The 22,706-nt window shown below is 40.4% G+C and overlaps 1 protein-coding gene across 3 annotated transcripts in view; it reads right to left on the bottom strand.

The window, feature by feature from the left end:
• neto2a (neuropilin (NRP) and tolloid (TLL)-like 2a) overlaps positions 1 to 22,706 on the bottom strand; it is a 39,227-nt gene that overhangs the window by 5,896 nt on the left and 10,625 nt on the right. Inside the window, exons 3-10 of one of the 3 annotated variants that reach the window (XR_015078822.1) lie at positions 18,321 to 18,398; positions 17,398 to 17,538; positions 16,865 to 17,113; positions 15,003 to 15,047; positions 14,766 to 14,893; positions 9,890 to 10,118; positions 8,708 to 8,770; positions 7,986 to 8,099 (exon numbers count right to left, since the gene is read on the bottom strand). Coding sequence is in view for 2 of the 3 variants with exons in the window: in XM_085991514.1 (XP_085847640.1) it covers positions 7,986 to 8,099; positions 9,890 to 10,118; positions 14,766 to 14,893; positions 15,003 to 15,047; positions 16,865 to 17,113; positions 17,398 to 17,538; positions 18,321 to 18,398 (984 nt within the window). In the remaining variant the exon portion in view is untranslated. Of the gene's footprint in view, positions 1 to 7,985; positions 8,100 to 8,707; positions 8,771 to 9,889; positions 10,119 to 14,765; positions 14,894 to 15,002; positions 15,048 to 16,864; positions 17,114 to 17,397; positions 17,539 to 18,320; positions 18,399 to 22,706 lie in introns of those variants that run through there. The other 2 variants (XM_085991514.1, XM_085991516.1) reach the window with 2 other exon arrangements.

Below are 22,706 nucleotides of genomic sequence, written 5' to 3'. Positions count from 1 at the left end.
TTGGTCTGCATGGTGGTTTAATAGTGCCTTCTGAGTCTGCATTGCCAGTATGTCATTGATATAGAAGTTGGCTGAATGGTCAGAGCTGACAGGATAGCAATGACAATTAACCTATGTCACTGTCTTATTTTACTACAGGAATTAAATCTTGCCCGACACGCCTCCAAAATGAAACTATAACCAGAGGTCCTATTTGACCCCAAGATTTAACTAATAAATAGCAAATAATAAAAGTAGACAATGCTGTCCACTTATGATTAAATTGGGCAAGGAAAACATACATTGAAGCTGTTGAAGGGATGTGCTATAAAATTTTTTATGTTGAGGCCAATTAGGTATTTTTCTAGTAACACGACTGAGGAATTATGCCAAATGTCATTCCTTGAAGACTCACTAGATTCAAAATGGATCAGACATGCTTTAAACAAACAAAGTAGTGTATGATTAGCTGCTTTAAGTACCAGCCACCATTGGAATTAGAACCCAATGTATAGACAATGAAAGAGATTTTCATCTTAACCACCTGGGCATTAAGATTCACCTTGCTAGAAAATCTAGCTGGAGGATTCGCACTCCGGTAATAGAACCCGCCCGATTTTGCTTCAGTTTAAATTATTGGAAGGAAAATCAGGCAATCCCTCTAAGAGTCATGGGATCCATTTCTCCGATTTTTCTCTCCGCACCATGCCTAGGTGATGCTTAATGCCCAAGCAGTAAAGACTAAAAATCTACTCTCGTCCCTCAGCACTACTGTGCCAACTACAATTCTTTCTAAATGTATGAATTTTACTATTAAATGTAATAACTAAGTAATGGTGAAATTAAATTTGGGTTCACATAATACAATCAGAATATTTTTCATTTTTATCTTAAGTAATTCATCTATGTACCAAGAAAGGGCATCATTTTCTTCACAGTTCAACGAAAAGTTAGAGGAGAAAAATGCATGTAGTTTTAAGTGGTTATGTCGTTACTTAATTGTGTATCAGGATCCTTAATTGATGTAAAATGCAACTCCATTAGTCATCTTGGGTTTTATGAATCAGCTATAAAACTGTGCATGTAGTTGACTGTGCAGAATGACGGAAAATAATTACCAACCTTTGGAGAGAAATTGCATCCATTATTGGAAAAACCATAGAAAGTGATTTATCCTGATACGCTCACAGCTACACGGCTCCAGTTTATAACAAGTCTTTAGGAAATCGAAGTAATGTAGAATAATGGAGCTTACTAAACCTTTATAGTTGTTCTACTATACATTATCTGCACTCTCCCAAAATGATCAGACATTGAATTCTCGGAGACTTACTCACAGTGCTTTTAGCAAGCGCACACTTAAATCAGCATGACTCACAGGAAGGCCTATGCCTTCCTTAATTATTTAGTCAATCACAAAAGCACAATGAATGTGCCCAGGATGGTAGTTCAGTACGGATTATAAATGCTTTATGGCAATACCAGTATTTTTAAAACATGATATAATGTGGAGAAATAATGAACAGGAAAACTAAATATCCCTGCCAGAAGATATGGGTGAGTTCTGTGTTGGCTTTAATTATTGAGGTAAAATGTACCAAAACAGATGCACTGCATTCTGATGTCCATTCATTCACCCATATTAAAATCCACAATGTGCCAAAATCCATCAATACTGCACATTGTGACATTTTCATCAATGTACTGGTGAGTTCTGCCCACTGCAGCTAAAAGCACTTGACTATATATTTAGACTGGTCATGGCATAATGGATGACAGATGGCTATTAAATATTGGATGTACTTCTGTGTTAAAATGTTCTATAATATACTTTTTATTGAAACAGAGGTCATCCAGAGTACATAGCATCAGTAGACATTTTACCCACTGAGTTAGAATATGAAATATTTACTTCACTGACATATTGCTATTTAGACTGACAGATAACTAAGGGGAATAGGTAGAAAAAGTACTAGTTACACAGAGTTTACAGCATCTGAGTATCAGGAGGGGGACGAAAATAGCATTGTATGGGGCATGAACGTATTGTCATCATTAAAATAAAGTTAGAGTACTGTGCCCAGTTTTGGGCTCCATGCTATAGGAAGGATGTTACGGCAATAGAGAGGATACAATTCAGATTCACTAGGATGTTGCCTGGTATGAAGAAATACAAATATGAGGAAAGACAAGAAAAATTGGGCTGTTTTTGTTACGACAGAGGAAATTAACGGGTGATTTGATAGAGTTGTTTAAAATTATAAAGTAGATAGAAACGGACTGTTCCAGTGATTGAGAAGTCTAGAATGAGGGGATATGGATATAGATATGATTAAATGAATGTGATTTAGGACAGAGAGCAAAAGAAGCTTTTTTACACAGAGGGTATTGAGGCTGTGGAATGTGCTGGTGGAGTTAGTTATTGAAGCAGAGACCATGTCAGCATTGAAAAATAGCTTAGATAGGTGACTGAAGGAAAAGGGAACAAATGGATGTGGGAGCAGATGCAGATGGATGGAGTAAGGGGAAGAATCAGAGAGGTAAAAAAAAGTCTTATTTATTACTCTTTCTCTCTCTATTCTCATTTTCCCTTGTTCCCGAAGACCTGCTCACTGACACCCATCTGATAGCGCACCCAAGTGGCTGCCTTTGCAAGGAGATGAAAAGGGAGCAGGGACCCACGATGCTCAGTCTCCATCCCCTTTATGCTGTCCTGGGATTTCCCCGGAAGTGAGGGGGGGTGGGGCGCGGGGGGCAGAGTGTTTGAGCCTGGAGCAGGTGCAAGCAAAGGACAACCGTGGAAATGAGGTAGGATGGGTCTCCAGGCTCATTTCCCTCCAGCTTCACCAATAGAGGACCCGCAGGTGGTCGGGCTTGCTGCCGGCTCCCATGTTAAGCAGGCAGCAAAGTCAGGGAGGCCTAAAAAGTTAAGTGAAAGCTTTTTTTTTAGCCTCGTTGGCGATCTTTGGGCCTGGAGGCCTTTTGGCTGCAGTTTTTGGAGAACAGCCTGAAGATCCGGATGCCAATGGCCATTCCTGCTGCTGCAAGACTCTCAGGTCAGCAGCAATGGCTGCATTTCTGGCCCATTCCTAGGTCCAAGGCCCTGCCAGATGGCAGGTCTGCATCGGATGCATGATAATGATCTGAACTCGCAAATTCAAACAGGTTCAAGTAATTGAAAGTGAACTCATTTTGAATTTACGCCACCTGCCTGGTGCCCAGGTGGACAGAGGACAAGAAAATCATTCCCACCCTCTTTAGGAGAAGAGCGGCGTTGGAAGTAGAAATAAATTATATATTTCCAACATCAGACACAACGGGCAATTTGTTAAGCAGTCTATTGTGTATAAACAAGACCCTTTTGTCACCCCTTTAAAAGAAAATAAATTACATATGAACATAGGAACATAAGAAATAGGAGCAGGAGTAGGCCATTTGGCCCTTCGAGCCTGCTCCACCATTCAATAAGATCATGGCTAATCTTCTACCTCAACTCCACTTTCCCACACTATCTCCATATCCCTTGATTCCCTTAGTATCCAAAAATCTATCGATCTCTGTCTTGAATATACAGCCCGCTTGATTGGCACCCCATCCACCACCTTAAACATTCACTCCCTCCACCACCAGCGTACCATAGCTGCAGTGTGTACCATCTACAAGATGCACTGCAGCAACTTGCCAAGGCTTCTTCGGCAGCACCTCCCAAACCCGCGACCTCTTCCACCTAGAAGGACAAGGGCAGCAGGCGCATGAAAACACCACCACCTCCAAATTCCCCTCCAAGTCACACACCATCCTGACATAGAAATATATTGCCGATCCTTCATCGTCGTTGGGTCAAAATCCTGGAACTCCCTCCCCAACAGCACTGTGGGAGTACCTTCGCCACACGGACTGCAGCGGTTCAAGAAGGCAGCTCACCACCACCTTCTTGAGGGCAAGTAGGGATGGGCAATAAATGCTGGCCTTGCCAGCGATGCCCACATGCCATAAACAAATTTTAAAAAAACTGAGCATCCACAGCTCTCTGGGGTAGATAATTCCAAAGATTCACAACCCTCAGAGTAAAAAAATTTTTCTCCTCATCTCTGTCCTAAATTGCCGACCCCTTATTCTGAGACTGTGACCAATGTTCCCTGTAATTTTTTTTCCGGCCGTGCAACCCATTCAAAATACCACGCATGCTCAGTATTTCTACTTAAACCCGGCAAGCCAGCTGCGTGGGATCTGCCGCACAGCTTACAGGGAAAATTGACTGTGACCCCTAGTTCTAGACTCCCCAGCCAGGGAAAACATCCTCCTAGCATTTACCCTGTAAAAATTTTATATGTTTCAATGAGATCACCTTTCAATCTTCTAAACGCTAGGGAATATAGGCCTAGTCTACTCAATCTCTCCTCATAGGACAATCCCCTCATCCCAGGAATCAGTCTAATGAGCCTCTGTGGCAAGTATATCCTTCCTTAGGTAAGGTGACCAAATCTGTACACAGTACTCCAGATGTGGTCTCACCAAGGCCCTATATAATTGGAATAAGACTTCTTTACTCTTATGCTCCAATTCTTTTGTAATAAAGGTTAACATACCACTTGCTTTCCTATATAAAAAGAGGACCACTTGCTTTCCTAATTGCTTGCTGTACCTGCATGTTAGCTTTCAGTGATTCGTGTACAAAGACACCCAGGTCCCTCTGAATAACAATGGGCTGGATTTTCTCGGCGGCGTTGGGATGGTGGCGGGAGAGCTGGTTGCCGGGTTCCGGTCCTGCTCCCGGCTACAGCCGTTCGGTCAAAGGGATTTTCCCTTGATTGGCCTCGTTAAGCCCGCCCTGCGGGCTTCCCGGACAATTAACAGGAAGCGGGTCTGATGACGTAATTTGATGATGTGTCATCAGACAGGTTCCTTAAAAGGACCACGGCCACATTGAGTTTGACAGTTGTTCTGTCAGTGTTTGACAGCATTGAGGTGCTGCAAACACTGACAAGCATTACACAGAGATGCACGGTTGCACCCAGGCTCTCCAATGACTCCCTCCATATGCTTATGGAGGGAGTTACAGCATTCAGGGAGGAAGAGACCGCCCCAGGAGATCAACGCAGCCTGGTTGCACATTGCACAGCAGGACACAAGCAGGGGTGTCATCAGGGGTCCTTACTGCAGTGGTGCAAACCTTTCAATGATCTCAATGGATCGCAAAACATTACTGCAAAGCCACACTCAAACTCATCCTCCTGTGCCACTCAACACATCCCCGTCACTCTGCCTTCCATACCCTTCTCCTGCACATCTTTACTCACACCAACTTACCTTGCACCTCCACCCAAACCTCTCTATCTACATTATCACTTCCCCATCTCACTAGCCACCCCTCACACTCACCCTCATCCTACTGCAAGCATACCAACTAACAAGCATAAACTTGAGAGGTTTAGCCAATGTCCATGTGAAGTTTCTGGTAATGTGTTGTCATACAGTGAAATCTATTCTTCCAAAACTGACCCTTATTGGACAAATCTGTGCGCACCTTGAGAAGTTTCTTACTGAGTTCCAGTGAATGTTGAGACATAACTTTGCTGTCAATCTTTGCTATTTTGACAGCGGACCCACCTCCAAACCCACCCTCAGAGCGCCGGCAAGATCAAGCCCAACATTTCCCAGTCTCTCAGTATTTTAAAAATATTCCGCCTTTCTATTTTTTCTACCAAAGTGGATAACTTCATACTTTTCCACATTATATTCCATCTGCCGTGTTCTTGCCCACACACTTCATCTGTCTATATCCCTTTGCAGCCTCTTTGCATCCTCCTCACAGCTTACTTTCCCACCTAACTTTATATTATCAACAAACTTGGATACATTACACTCGGTCCCCTCATCTAAGTCATTGATATAGATTGTAAATAGTTGAGGCCCAAGCATTGATCCTTGTGGTACCCCACTAGTTACAGCCTGCCAACCCGAAAATGACCCGTTTATTCCTACTCTCTGTTTTCTGTTTGTTAACCAATTCTCGATCCATGCTAATATATTACCCCCAATCCCATGAGCTCTAATCTTGTATAATAACCTGTTGTGGCACCTTATCGAATGCTTTTTGAAAATCAAAATACATTACATCCACTGTTCTCCCCTTATCTACCCTGCTAGTTACAACCTCAAAAAATTCTATTAGATTTGTCAAACACGATTTCTTTTTCATAATTCCATGTTGACTCTCTATGATTTTTTAAGTGCTCTGTTACCATGTCCCTAATAATGGATTCTAGTGCTTTTCCCTGCTACTGAAGTCAGGCTAACTGGCCTATAGTTCGCAGTTTACTCTCTCCCTCCTTTCTTGAATAGCGGGGTTACGTTTGCTACCTTCCAATCTACAGGGACCATTCTAGAATATAGGGAATTCTGGAAGATCAAAACCAATACATCCACTATCTCTGTAGCTACCTCTTTTATAACCCTAGGATGTAGGCCATCAGGTCTAGGGGATTTGTTGACTTTTAGTCCCATTAATTATTTACTTCAACAGTTTTCTGTAGAGTTTGTGTAATCTTTCCATGAAATAAAACTATTAAATTCAAAATTTGCATGCGGCATTACTGATACAGCATCAATTCCAAATATGCATAAACATTTTCCTTAAGCTTTTAACTCAGACCATTCAAAGGGCACCTGCCAACATTCAGAAACAAGATCTGGACAGGCTGCTCCAGGGATGATGAGGACAGTCTTGGCAGTTTTAAATGGAAATGATCAGGCACTGAATCCAGTCTTTGACAGCAATTTACTGTTTATTTGGTGCATCTCTGTGTAATTTCGTTAATTCTAACAGCTTTATTTCAATGAGATTTCATTCTGTTTCCACTTAATCTCTCAGCGCAGAGCAGAATTTTTTTGAAGTGACAGCTCTAAGCACTGCTGGTATAAGGATGACAGGCCTATTCTTCCCCAAGTAGGCAGTAGTGTATTTAACATTAGTTGTATTAATAGAAAAACTGCTATCAGATGAAGTCAGTCTATTTGTAGCCGTGGAAATTGCTGTGGCAGGGACCACCTTTCAATGCTTGCTGTATATATTCTATCATAATGCTGGGTATATCATTTACCTGCTGCTTCAGTGCCAAGATGGCCATGTTGTTAATTGCTCTTGATATATGCTTGTTAGGTGTACTGCGTCAGAATATTGCCAACCAAGGACAGGACTCTAATCCACAATTAAGGTAACAGATATCCTGGGAACTGACACAAGTTGGCCAGGGTTCCCTGATTGTTTTCAATTATCTCTGCTGCAAGAGAATGCTGATGGATACTGGATGAGGACAAGATCAAGTTTACCTTTTGATGCATCCTCCACCCCACCCCCCTACCCCCACCAGCACCCCCGACCTCAACCGTCCACCCACCCCCTCCTCTGATCCTACGAGCCTTATGTTTGCCATTTGTAGTGCTGAAAAAAAAAGGAACAGGCTGTCTCATTCATCCAGTGCTAGCGGTTAACCAAAGATGATCAGGTACAGGGGAAAGCTGAATATCTTCACAGTTACTCCAGATTTTAACGCTGTTTAACATTGGCAGTTACAGCACTATAAACTATCATGGGGGTGGGTAGGCGGGGAGGACGACAAATAGCAAGAAATATACAACAATGGAATATTAGTCAATTAATCTTAAATACCAGTCTAAATAAACCAAAAATCATACCCACCTTCGACCTGGTGACATATCTTCAGTTCACAACTGTGAACTGACCTCTCAAATTTTATTAGGGAATGAGATGAGCTGTTTTGTATTAAATCAGATTTCCATATAGTAGCTGTGGAAATGTCAAAACTAGTTAAGATCTGTTAGGCTCTGTAAACCAATGCTTAATGGAAGCTTTGACTGGGATAAATGTACTGATTTAACCCATAAATACAGCTGTCAGAGAGAAATGGCTTTTGTCAAGTCTGATGAAGTAAAGGGCATTTTTTCTCACAAATGCTTTTACAGTTCTCGGCAAACAATGTTACCTTTACAATGATTTTCATCCCATGGGTACACACAGTTCTGGACTCCATTACAGACCAAAGAATTGTTGATGCACATGTTGCTGTGGCAAAAGAATGTGTTGTCCTGGCAGGGAGCTGTGAGACAAAGGTTAGTGTCACCATAAATTATAGCACAGCAATTGTATTTCAAAATCTGATACAAGATGTGGTGTAGCACTGTGTATGGCCATTCAACCATGAGCAACTAAACACAGTAAATGGGCACTTTGAAAAGGTCATGTCTTTGTTAGTTCAGCTGTGTCAGTTAGGTAAATTGGTCATAGCTCCATTATTCACAGTAAAAGCATGAACTGAATCTCCCACACAAAATTAATGAATTCATGTAATCTTGTTAGAATTTATGCACGTTAGCAATCAATAAATCCAAGCATCATTCAATCATTAGCTTTGGAAACTAAGTGTAAACAAGATATAGTGCTATAGTTAATAGCATTCTGAAATAAAGGAATAGATCAGAAAAATAACAAAAAAAACTAGATGTACTTTTGGCACTTTCTGTGACATATAACATTTTGTGCATTCTGATCCAATTTTTCATGGTGATTCTTCAGGGATTTATGCAAATCAACTGCTTGAATTTTAAACTCTTAAAGGACAAGTCACAGGATGTGTTACATGAACAAAATCTGGAGATGCTGTTTACTGTGCAGGTGGTGGGTTGAAAGAGATAAAAATGTACATACAAGTGGTATCTTCATGCAAGTGACATCTGCTATGAATAATTTGTGACTGAAGTCTCTAAAAGTCTGTTTTAAAAAACACAAGATATGAACATTACTTTAAAGGGTTTTTGGGTCAGGTGTGCTCTTCATTTTTAATGAAAATCACTATTGGTACAGGCACTTTTTCTATGCATAATCCAGGAGTGAATTCAGACAAGTGAGTAAAAAAGGAGGCGTTGAGGATATCAATCAATTACTGTAATAAGCACACAAGCAAAGCTTGCATCAACTGATACATATTAGGAAGATTTGCAGAATTCTTATTGATTTTCACTGAATAGGGAATTTTATCTTGTTAGGTACGATTACTAGCTGTAATCCATTTCCTAGTGGATGCCAAGTCACAGTATAGAGACTTTCCTGAAGTCAGTACCAATTCAACTATCTTTATTTCAAAAGGGCCACAAAGTAAAAAATAAGATTGGAAACGATGGATTTAGCAGAACAGGTGCTGTTGTGCAGCTGCTGTTAAAATGAACTGTCTTTTAAAATTTATATGGCAGTCAAGTGTTGCAATATCACAACCTACCTAAAGTACTTCCTGCGTTATTGAGTGTACAAGTGGAATGGCATTCTGTTTTATAGTATTGTCCTGACTTGCTTTCCGACAGGAAATCTAAAAGATTGTCAGTAATTCTTTCAAATATTTTCAAAAAAAGGAAAAAAATTCTGATATAATCATTTGTCAATTTTGAAACATTTCTTTTTTGCTCTGTATGTCTGCAAACATTTCTTGTACATTTCTAAAGACAAATTTTAGAAAGTATAATCAAAGTGTACAGGACCAAAATAAATAGCGTTCCTGGAAATTAAAAAAAATGTTTTTCTCTTTTATTGGCAATTTTCCAAGGTAACATACCGTTAATCAGTCAGCTCGGACACATGGCACTGCTGCTGAGAGGAAGGGCAGCCACACTGATCCCAAACTTCTCCCAATCCTCACCTTATAACATTGCACAGCATAATTTCCAAGCAAGGATTTTTGATTATGGTATCAAAATCCAGCTGCCGTGTTACAATAGTGTTTCATTTTTTTTTTTTTTTTAAACGCTATCCTCTGAAGCAATCTATTGCACAACAAACTAAGCTAGTAACAAATTAAATGTTATTAGAGAATAATATTTATAAGCAACAGTTACTTACGATCCACAAATGAAGTAAACAGCATTCGGAATCTGCTGAGCCTGCTGCCCTCATCAGCCCACATACGAACCACTCCAATTCCAGTTTGTAGCATTACGTCATTGGCAACTGTGCTACAAAATTTTGCCTTTAGGTTTTCAATAGCACTGCTCCCATCATACACAGCAACAAAATTCCTCTTGCATTCATTGGAGTGATCCATTTGATAGTCAAGAAAGCGTAAATAAATCTGTCAAACAGAAATACTTTGCGGTTCAGTGACAATGTTGTATACGTATTTGGTTATTCTTTACATACAAGATTATTGCTGTATACCTTTACATTTAAAGAAAGGGAGAATCAAGAACGAGCATCAGAATTGGATCTCAAAGAGCGTGGCTGATTTTACTTACCTGACCATTAACATTTAATATTCTTTTTGATTTTGGCCTAGTTTTTAATTTTTTTCTCTTTTTCATTTTTGAATGGCTGGAGGTGAAGTTCATGCCCATCGACTTGAGAATATTAGGGCTGGAAATGGACTACTTTTCAGTTTCAGAATCAAGCTACTGTATGTCAGATGGGCAAAAGAGCTCCCTCTATTCTGCCCCACCTTTGGGGAACAATCCCTACTGTACCAGTGTACCAACTCAATTTCCCACAACAACCATTCTTATTCCCTTTAGATGGCCCCTAATGCTGAAGTTTTGAAGTGATCACACGGAAACATTTATAAAGCTAATCCAAAATTACAGTATAGAACCCGTACTGAGAGCCTGACCTTGATTACACCAATAATAAGTCTACCTTCAGATGGTGGACTTTCATTGATCATTCTTTATAACTACAGTTAGCATTTTCAGAGTACTTTTTGTGCCCTACAGACATTGCCACTACAGTACTGTCTGGACAATATGCTTCAGTATACCGATATGGGTTAGATACAACTCCTTCCCAAGTGTGGCAACAACAGCATCTCATTTTTATAAGGTTGTTGAAGGAAAGTTAATTCAACATAGTTTATTTTATTCAGTTTCCCAATATTAGGCTAGATGAGTTCAATGACTATCATGTATTGTGTATGTGTCTGCATTGAAGCCAGATTGCGAGCATGAGGTCTATTATCAACCTTTGCCTGGATATCAATATGGGTGGCTAGTAAATCCTTGTCAGTTCATTTGTGCATATTTTCACAAAGAGCTATAGAATAATCGAGCTAAGAATGATATGTACCAATTATTTGTAAATGGTGGACAATGCAATCATACGAACATGACAATATTTCACTTCTGGTCCTTTACAAAGGAAGTTTGCACGCAAATCTTAAAAGTGAAAGGGTGGTGTTCTGTCCTATTGCAGCTTCCAGCTTTTAATAGAACATTTGTTACAACATTACTGAAATATTGTTCTCAAATTTCATACATTACATGTAACGCACACTGTATGTAATAGGCTTGGATCCCAAGGACCATGTTATAACAAGGCTGAACTGTTGTAGTAAGCAGCAGGTATATTTGCCAGTGAAGCAATACCAATGAACAACAACAACTTGTATTTATATAGCACCTTTAATGTAGTAAAACGTCCCAAGGTGCTTCACAGGAGCATTATAAGACAAAAAATTTGACACCGAGCCACATAAGGAGTAATTAGGGCAGATGACCAAAAGCTTGGTCAAAGAGGTAGGTTTTAAGGAGCGTCTTCAAGGAGGAAAGAGAGGTAGAGAGACAGAGAGGTTTAGGCAGGGAATTCAAGAGCTTAGGGCAGCAGCTGAAGCCAAGGCCACCAATGGTTGAGCGATTATAATCAGGTATGCTCAAGAGGGCAGAATTAGAGGAGCACAGATATCTTGGGGGGTTGTGGGGCTGGAGAAGATTACAGAGATAGGGAGGGTTGAGACCATCGAGGGATTTGAAAACAAGGATGAGAATTTTGAAATCGAGGCATTGCTTAACCAGGAGCCAATGTAGGTCAGCGAGTACAGGGGTGATGGGTGAACGGGACTTGGTGCAAGTTAGGACACAGACAGCCAAGCTTTGGATCACCTCAAGTTTACATAGGGTAGAACATGGGAGGCCAGGCAGGAGTGCATTGGAATAGTCAAGTCTAGAGGTAACAAAGGCATGGATGAGGGTTTCAGCAGCGGATGAGCTGAGGCAAGGGCGGAGATGGGCGATGTTACGGAGGTGGAAGTAGGCGGTCTTAGTTATGCTGTGGATATGTGGTCGGAAGCTCATTTCAGGGTCAAATATGACACCAAGGTTGCGAACAGTGTGGTTCAGCCTCAGACAGATGTTAGGGAGAGGGATGGAGTCAGTGGCTAGGGAACGGAGTTTGTGGCAGGGACTGAAAACAATGGCTTTGGTCTTCCCAATATCTAATTGGAATGAAGAAAATGAATCACAATGAACAGTGTTGAAAACACATCTATCTTCTGTTCCATTTCTGTAGATTACAAAGTACAGCAATGTAGTATCTTAATTACTTTTTTAGTATTAATTGGGGAATGTTACTTAAAGTGCCACTCTCTCTGAGTCTTACCTGATGTTAATCTGCATTAGAATAATTCCACTAATCTGCGTTGACTTGTTGGTAATGTTAATTGTTCAATACTAAGGTTAAATGAAATAGCTCGCACTCTTGGGATCACAGTGGCACTGGACATCAAATTGAATTTTATCTATCATATATTCCTCGCATGCATGGCATAAGTTGTTTATGATACTTTAAAATAAAGCACATCTTTCAAGGTCAATGGCAATTGAAATTGCTCGTTAAAACTACCATAATGTACAAGATATGCATCTATTTGTTCAAAATGTAAATGCTATTGTTATGGATTGTATTCTACTGCAGGACATATTTGAAGAACATTTTGAAAGGTTATTTGGCAAACAAGATATGAAAATAAAATAAATTGAACATTTTTAATCACTTATGTAGAAAGTGGTTAAATGTCAAGTCACAGTTTACTTGCAAATTTCAATTTCACTGCCTTCAGCGACAATTCATATAAATCAGAATTCACTGAAAACAAATTACTTTTGGAAGAGAAAGAAATATTGACATATTTATGCCCATTGCACATAGATATCACAGGTGTTTGGTAGCTAATGGAAATAACTCAGGTGGAAACCTTTCTCTCTAAAATCATTATTCTTAATGCTATTTATATCTCACCAAACTTAATATCATTTTTCTGCAACAGATTTTAGGCTGTAATATGTTGGGACTGAATTTGCGGTCGGAGGCTTCCCGCAGGGAAATGCCTCTGATGTGCAAATAAAGTCCGCGCCTACCTTCTGCCTCAGGATCCACGGAGACTCGCGCTCCTGGGCCTCTATGCGTAGACATGTGTATCCCAGGGGTGCAGGCAGTTTGCAAGCGTCCCTGGGATCACGTGGGCCGGCCCAACCAATGAAAGAAGGGGGATCCCCATTCATGCTTATGGGGATTCTGTACGTATGTAATCCCCATAAGCATGAATGGGGAATCACATAAAAAAAACACATTTACATACCAAGTAAATAAAAAACATTTAAAATTAATTAAAATACAATTTAATTAAACATTAAAAAAAATGTAAATTTTTGAAAAATAAATTTAAATGTTTTAAAGGGACTAAAAATAACCGTAACTTATTTTACATGTGTTTTAATGTTTAAATAATTGAAAAAAAATATTTTTATATTCATTTAAACTCTTACACTGGTAAAAGCAGGCCTTACACCTGCTTTTACCAGGCGTAAGAATTTCACGGGCATTCGTTGGGCAGTAGTTGGGTAAATAGCCCAACTCTCCGCCCACGGATGTCCATTTACCAGGGATGACTACAATCTGTCAAGAAGATTCTTGACGGACTGCAAGGTCTGGGTTTTCGTGCATGCACGAAAACCCGGAACTTGCGGGGCCCTTACGGACGCATACAAACCTCGTATGTACCTGTAGGCACTAGAAAATCCAGGCCAATGTTACTGTTATTAGCATTCATAAAGCTAAGACAGTGGGTTTATTCTAACATTAGACAGCCTACTACATCACAGTTGGTGAAACTTCTTTAGGATCAACATTGTAAAATGTATAGCTATATTTGCATCTGTGAAATTAAATAATTTACTTGCACGGTTTCACTAAATATGTACGTTTGACTGGAAAGTGCGCTAATACTTTTGATATTGTATTTTAATAAAAAAACACGCGCAAAGTAATAAAAGACTGCGTTTAATTCAAATTAATTCTGATGGTGCCAAGCAGCACACACACATACATCACTAGAATGCTGCAGTGACGCCACACAACAAGACAAAAAAAGAAAATCGCCCTTAATGGTTTTTTGGAGGGGGGTTTAAATTATCTATCAAATAGCAAGTTAAATTGTAACAGTCGTTTCCTTAAACATGTCATTTTGCCATTAGTATATTCCTATTAAAAATCTACCTGCCACAGAGAATTGTCATTATTCTTTTACTTTTGTCTTTTTCTATTTTTAACAAAAGTACTGGTTTATTGAAGATTCTTTTTGTTGCATATATTGTGAGCACAGTTTGAAATTATTGCCAAGAAAGATCAATGAGAGTAAATTAAAAGTTTCCTTGCTAGTGATTTTGAATCCTTTAAGATTTGAATTTATTGTGGGGCACAAACTAGTGTGGAGAAATTAGCAACAATTTCAGAGCAATCCGTGTCTCAAAATAGTATGAGGACCAATAAATGACTTCTGGGAAGCCTGAACAATGTTTGGTGCCCATGTTCTCTATTTCTAAACTGCACTGCTCTGAAACTGCAAAGTGTTTTGGCTTGAACATGACACTACAAATGTTCTATCATACAAGCTCTGGGTAGGAACCTCAATTAAAGTTTCTCTCTGTGCATTGTCTTCTGTAAAGTACACACATACTTTAGCTTTTGGCGGAGCTCTTATTATCCAAATGCAGTCGATTGCTTCTCCAGGTTTTATTTTCTCCTCTTGTTCCACTTGACTAGAGTGAATAATCCCATCAGGCCCTGATAGTTCAAACTGGCAATCTAGAGAAACAAAATATTAATATTTACTGGAAAAAGAGAAAATATGAACATTTTATTTTTTAAAAACTAGTGTTAAAAAATCACCTGGAACATGTAATGGTAATAATACCTGGAATGGGGTTCAAGATTCCACCAAGGTAGATAAAATCAGGATCTGTAAAAGTAGGAAAAGTTTGATTGTCAATTTAAATGACATGCTAAATCAAGTAATATTTGATAAATATGTCTAAAATGCTTGTCTTTATTTTGGAGGAATCTGACACAAAGGAAAATGGTCATGGTTATTGGAGGCCAATCATCACACCTCCAGGACATTGTTGCGGGAGTTTCTCAGGGAAACAGCCTACAGGAGTATTTGGACGACATCCAGGTTGGTCTGACAAGTGGCATGTAACATTTATGCCACATAAGTGCCAGGTAATGGTCATCTCCAACAGAAAGTCAGCTTCAACAGCCCCATCACCACTGAGTCCTCTAACATCAACATCTTGGGGGTCACCTTTAACCAGAAGATTAACTGGACTTACCATATCAACTCTGTATCTATAATAGCAGGGTAGAGGCTGGGTAGACTTTGACAAGTGGCTCACCTCATGATCCCTCAAAGACTCTCCTCCATCTACAAGGCTCAAGTCAGCAATGTGATGCAATACTTACCATTTGCTTGGATAGGTGCGGCTGCAACAACACGCAAGAAGCTTGACACCATCCAGGCCAGAGCAATTCACTTGATTGGCGCCAATACTCTGTACTCAATATCCACCTGTCCACACTACGGTTGCCGTATGTCCTACCTACAGGACATACTGCACCAACTCATGAAAGTTACTTCAACAGCACCTTCTTCCCCATTGACCTCTATTACCGAGAACTACAGTACCAATGTCATGGGAACATCATCTCCTAGTTCCCCTCCAAGTCACATAGCATCCTGATTTGAACATATATCACCGTTCCTTCACTGTTGCTGAGTCAATATACTGGAATTCCCTAACTAACACCATTGTGGGAGCACCATTACCACAACATAGGCTAAAAGAGTTGGGACTCTACACTTTAGAGAAGCAGAGACTTAGGGGTGATCTGGTTGAGGTTCATAAGATGATGAAGGGAATAGATTTGTGTTCCAGTTGACAGTTTGTTCCAATTAAATAGGTTAGGGAGGACCAGGGGTCACAATTTTAAGTTGTGTAAGGCCAGGTCTAGGTTAGATGTCAGGAGGTGGTTCTTTTCCCAGAGAACAGTGGACCTCTGGAACAGGCTGCCATCTCATGCGGTGGATGCCAATTCACTAAATTCCTTCAAGCAAGAGCTCGACCGGTTTCTGGTCAGGGCGGACATCATCTCTTGCAAAAGATAGGTACTTCAGGGAATTCAGGGCTAGAGTGATCTCCTGGACTAGTTTTTATTGCCTAGATGGGTCAGAGAGAAATTTCCCAGATTTTCCCCCCCTAAATTGGTCTGGGTTTTTAAATCTGTTTTTTGCCTCTCCCAGGAGATCACACAGTTTCAGGTGGGGTGGAGAGTGTCTATATTGTGATACACAAGGTATCGCCATTGTGTGGGGCAGGCTGGGTGGGCCAGAGGGTGTTTTTCTGTCTGTCATTGTTCGAATAAGCAATTCAAGGAGAAGGCTCTCTGCTACCTTTGTCGAAGCAACTATAGGTGAGCAATAAATGCGTCCCTTAAATCCCGACAACACATTTTTTAATACTGTGTCACGGCTAAAGATTTTAACAACTTTAATTCACTTAAATCAAACACTGGACATACTGGACAGAACATTTAACTTAAAATGGACCGGCCAACCATTATACACTCCATCTGATATACCTTTCATGGAACGGAAAATCAGGCGGGGTGAATAATGAGTGGCCAATTTGCTACCTCCTGTTTTACGCCCTCGCCAAAGTTGATAGTCCTGCCCATTGAAAATCTTTAGGTTCCTCCAAAAAATGATAAATGAGTTACCTGGTACAAAAGAGTATTTTGCTTGAAATCCAAAACCTTCTAATTCCTCATCTGAAGTGAATTTTATCCATAAGAACCTTCCAGATGATTTAATAAGCGATGGACTTTTTTGACCACAGTAACGGTTTATTACGTGGGAGAATCCAAATGGTCCATCTCTGACTTCCAAGTGGTCAAATCGACAATCCCAGGAGGGTTCAATGCTATAAGGTTCGTCAAAAGTGAGTTCAATTCGCTGGCGTGGGGCCGCTGCAAGTACAGCAAAATGTTAACAAATGTAGTTCTTAGAGGACAAGGCTTACCTCGAGGTTTAGGTGTATTCAGTTATCAAAGGAAGAAACATTCTCAACATTTCTGAGAACATTTCAAGCAGGAGGACTAAAGATGTACAATGTTGTGACAAGCTTCCAGTTTAGCCATTTTAACAATTACATTGTTCAAGCAAATGCTGCAGGTAATCCCTACTAATAAATATGGATAGACCTTTGTTGAGTACTGACAAAGGTTTGGTGGAAATGAGGAAATTACATTACCTTCTAGTATGTAGATACATTCTCTATTGGGAGGGTAAGCATTCGGGTAATTTGGTGAAGCAAAATATCCGCCATTGTCGTTCCGAACCCAAACTCCACATTGTTTTCCTGACTTGTGATGTGGTATGATGTTCTGTCTCCCTGTAAAACGAAGTAAATTCAGTTTACTGTGATTTAAATTATAATTTCAGAAGCACAGGTGGCAGATGGCTGGTATATGCCTAGTAGATGGCTGGTATATGCCTAGAACATGGCTGGTGCTAAGTGGCTATAATTATAGAATGCATTGAATAGAGATCATTATTTTTTGGAATCATTATGTACCTCCTAGCCGCTAAAGCAGGTCATGTGCTTTGCTCAAGAACAACCAGTTTTACAATCAGTGTTTGGAGTGTGCATGTGTGCGAATTGGCAGAAAAAAAGACACAGATCAGTAAAGAATCTACTGAGTGTGAGCTGTGAATAAGAGATAGCCATTTAACTTTTATAATATGGGTGTGGTTTAGACTTGAATGGTGAGAATCAGATCTTGGGCAGACTCAAATGGAAGTGTACTATTTGGACCCAATTTTCTGAGGTATATTTACTGGCCTAACCCCATGTGTAAAGGGAGAACCCTAGCTATAGAGGAAGAAAACTGTGTGTAAGTGAAATTTAAGGGATGGGGACAATTAAAATGGAGAGTCACAATAGGCTGAACAAATTACTGAAAGCTTTTGGGAAAGCCTGTTTGCCAAGTCTGAAGGGGAAAGGGATTAAGAAATGACAGGTAGAAGTGATGGGAAAGAAAAGCCAAGGTGCAGGTATAAGTAGGCAGGCAAGGGATAGAAAAGCCCTTTGTGCTAATCAACAGCACTTTCTCCCTAGTCAGCATTGAAACATGCCTGTAAGGAGATGGAGCCAAGTTTCAGACCGCAGCTTACCATTATCGTCATTGGACGTGCCATCTCTATGTGCATGGACAGCATAGCTCTGCAGCTGGCTCTCTGATGACCTGGACCCTGTGAAGATAAGTCACCATGGTCATTGTCAGGTAGATATGGCAAGGCTTTCACTTATGACCGGTAGCATCTTGATGGGTACAGCCAATCAGGTTATGCTGGCTGTTGATCATGTGGTATATCTTCTTTCATGAAAGCATAAGACACTGTGATCGGGGTGCTTCTGGGAAAGTATCCAGTATTGTGGTTAGTCAGGCATTCACATATCATACTGGTGCCAATCCAATCAGAAGCATAGAATGATACAGCACAGAAGGTGGCCATTTGGCCTATTGTACCTGTGCTGGCTCTTTGAAAGAACTATCCAATTAGTCCTCTTTCCCCATAGCCCTGTAATGTTTTCCACTTCAAGTATTTATCCAATTCCCTTTTGAAAGTTATTACTAAATCTGCTTCCACCACCATTTCAGGCAGTGCATTCCAGATCATAACCACTCACTGTGTAATTTTTTCCCCTCACGTTGCATCTGGTTCTTTTGCCAGTTATTTTAAATCTGTGTCCTCTGGTTACCGACCCTTCTACCACTGGAAACAGTTTCTCCTTATTTACTCTATCAAGACCATACATGATTTTGAACACCTCTATCAAATCTCCCCTTAACCTTCTCTGCTCGAAGGAGAACAATCCCAGCTTCTCTAGTCTCTCCACATAACTGAAGTCTTTTATCCCTGGTACCATTCTAGTAAATCTCCTCTGTACCCATTCTAAGGCCTTGACATCCTTCCTACAGTGTGTTGCCCAGAATTGGCCACAACACTCCAGCTGGGGCCTAACCAATATTCTATAAAGGTTTAGCATAACTTCATTGCTTTTGCACTCTATGCCTCTATTTATAAAGCCAAGGATCCTGAATGCCTTAACAGCCTTTTCAATTTGTCCTGCCACCTTCAAAGACTTGTGTACATACACCCCCAGGTGTCTCTGTTCCTGCAGCCCCTTTAAAATTGTACCATTTAGTTTATATTGCCTCTCCTCATTCTTCCTACCAAATGAATTACTTTGCACTTCTCTGCGTTAAATTTCATCTGCCGTGTGTCTGCGAATTTCGCCAGGCTGTCTACGTCCTCCTTAATTCTGTTACTATCCTCCTCGCTGTTTACTACATTTCTGAGTTTCATGTCATCTGCAAACTTTGAAATTATGCCCTGCATACCCAAGGCCAAGTCATTAATATATATCAAAAAGAGCAGTGGTCCCAACACCGACCCCTGGGGACACCACTGCACACTTCCCTCCAGTCTGAAAAACAACCGTTCACCACTACTATATGCTTTCTGCCCCTTAACCAATTTCGTATCCACTCAGCCGCTGCCCCTTTAACCCATGGGTTTTAATTTTGCTAACAAGTCTATTATGTGGTACTTTATCAAATGCCTTTTGAAAGTCCATATACACAACATTAACCGCACTACCCTCATCAACCCTCTCCATTACTTCATCAAAGAACTCAGTCAAGTTAACCCAATCATGATTTACCTTTAACAAATCAGTGCTGGCTTTCATTTATTAACCCATATTTTTCCAAGTGCCAATTAATTTTGTCCCAGATTAATGTGTCTAAAAAACCACCGACGTTAGGCTGACTGGCCTGTAATTGCCTCTCCCCTTTTTTGAACAGGGTTGTAATATTTGCAATCCTCCAATCCTCTGGCACCACTCCCATATCTAAGGAGGATTGGAAGATTGAGGCCAGAGCCTCCGCAATTTCCACCCTTACTTTCCTCAGCAACCTAGGATGCATCCCATCCGGACCGGGTGACTTTTTACTTTGAGCACTGCCAACCTTTTAAGTACCTCCTCACTATCTATTTTTATCCTATCCAATTTCTCAATCTGTTTTCCCAACTTCCCTTTTGGAATAGGAACCTCCGCAGACATTAATCATCTGCCAAAATGAGATATAGTCACTTCTGTCTGCAGTTGCGGGTGTGTAGATACTGACAGTTAGGCACTGAGCACCTCGAGTGCAACCTGACCTTCCTGGCATTTCTCTATTGATCCTCTTTTTATTGCAAACTCTTTAGATAGGGGATTCTCACTGGAAAGTCATTGGTGCCTGTACTGGGGCTAGGGGCAACAAAAATAGAACAATTATCACAAAGGCTCATGAGAATCTAAATGCCAGCATTTAAGAAATAACTAAATATATTGGCTGTAACATTGCTGTTTCTTTCCCTGTACTTGTCTTTACATGACAACCTTAAACACCCATTTCACATGGGCACCATTACAAATCGATGTCCTGCACACCTGAGCATCGTGAAATGATGTGCAGGATCTCCAAGCCCCAAGATTAATATTTAAATGAAGCTGCGTCCTGTGTGAGACTTAAAACGGGGCAGGTTAATAAAGGACGGAAGTCAGTTGTAACAGAACTTTTGCAAAATTGTCTGATCAGATCTTCTCAATTTACTCCTGTAAATTGGGTGGAACCAATTAGAAAAGCTCTCATTGCAAAATATCAGGGGTGTTTAAAACTGCTGTCCAAGAATTAAAATTCACTGCCTCAAAAATGGCAACTCTTAAAGTGAAATCCAGCGCATATTTGGAAGAAGTTTATGCGAAGGTGAATTAGGAACTAGCTACAAGTGTTCGAGAGACTTCATTCTTGTCAAACATTGGACTGTATGTCACATGTTCCATGGGATACAGTGGGTGAGGAAAGTATAAAATGTTAGAGAATTCAAAAATCTTTGCCAGTCAAAAAAGAATACTACATATATGAGCTATGTTTTAAATGCAAGAAATCGAGAACGGAGAATTGATTGATCACTGTGCAACAGTGTTGAAGGACCTCGCAGAACTTGTAATTCCAGTGAACTGAAGAAGTTACTGATTCGTGGTACAATTGTGTTAGGAACCAGAACAGAGAGACCGATGAGAGAGCCAATGCTCAACCTTCATATGTTAAGAACAGCAAAACAGTTCAGTATTGATCAAATTGCCCATACAGTTTGGCAAATGGAGAGTGTCAAGTATTTTTTATTTATTCATTCATTGGATATATAGGTGTCGCTGGCAAGGCCAGCATTTATTGCCCATAAACTACCTGTTACAATATTCGGCAAACAAATGCCCAAGTTGACTAGAGGTGAATCAACTAACCACCTTCTTGTAAGAGAAACATGCTAACAGTAACATTCAAGGGCCATAATGGGCAGTAAATCATTGGCAGTGTCCCAACCATTTCCCAATTTGTGTGACCAGCAGGTAAGGCTCCCCACCAGTAGCGCACATTTTGAAAATAGTCCCTTCAATGTCCAGCATTCACATAGATGTGTATGTAACAAGTGCAGTTTTAAAAAATAATTTGTTGCCAAGTGTAAGACAAAGAGACAGTAAAAGAAACAACTGCAAACTGTACAAGCACAGAAATTCATAATCGCAGCAGTGGAGAAGCTGAAAAAAATCTATTTCAAATGAGACAATGCGGGCCAATGGCAAGTAGATGTTAAATTTCACCTGTTAGGGATGCAGCAACTTGCAAACTACTCCCTAACAAAAATTATGTGCTTGCTATAAGAAATCTTTATCTCAAAGAAGTAAAGCTAAGCCAAAACTGTATGATGGATATGTGATGGCTCCAATAAGCAAATGTAAATTGAACTGTACTGGAGAAGGAATTATACCCAATCTTGAACCCCATATTGTAGATAAGGAAGGATGTGATTGCACTGGAGAGAGTGCAGAGGAGATTCACCAGGATGTTACCTGGGCTGGAGTGCTTCAGCTATGAAGAGAGACTGGACAGGCTGGGGTTGTTTTCCTTAGAGCAGAGAAGGCTGAGGGGGGACCTGATTGAGGTGTACAAAATTATGAGGGGCATAGATAGGGTAAATAGAAAAGAACTTTTCCCCTTAGTAGAGGGGTCAATAACCAGGGGGCATAGTTTCAAGGTATGGGGCAGGAGGTTTAGAGGGGATTTGAGGAAAAACTTTTTCACCCAGAGGGTGGTTAGAATCTGGAACTCACTGCCTGAAAGGGTGGTAGAGGCAGGAACCCTCACAACATTCAAGAAGCATTTAGATGAGCACTTGAAATGCCATTGCATACAAGGCTACGGACCAAGTGCTGGAAAATGGGATTAGAATAGATAGGGCTTGATGGATGGCACAGACATGATGGGCCGAAGGGCCTCTTTCTGTGCTGTATCACTATGACTCTATAAGGATGTTACACTAGTATCTATGATTCTCTGACTACTGCTGGGTGCAGAAATATGTCAGAAATTAAACTTTCTGAAATTGCTGCCAGCTGTTACACCGTGTCATTATGTAAATATTGTTAACAAAAACCAGTGACCTAAG

Source organism: Somniosus microcephalus, chromosome 6, assembly GCF_052327205.1.
Source record: "Somniosus microcephalus isolate GS21.2 chromosome 6, FLI_Smic_1.0, whole genome shotgun sequence".
Taxonomy (NCBI): Eukaryota; Metazoa; Chordata; class Chondrichthyes; order Squaliformes; family Somniosidae; genus Somniosus; species Somniosus microcephalus.
Note: the sequence above shows the minus strand (reverse complement) of the source record. Positions and strands in the feature narration are given on the sequence as shown.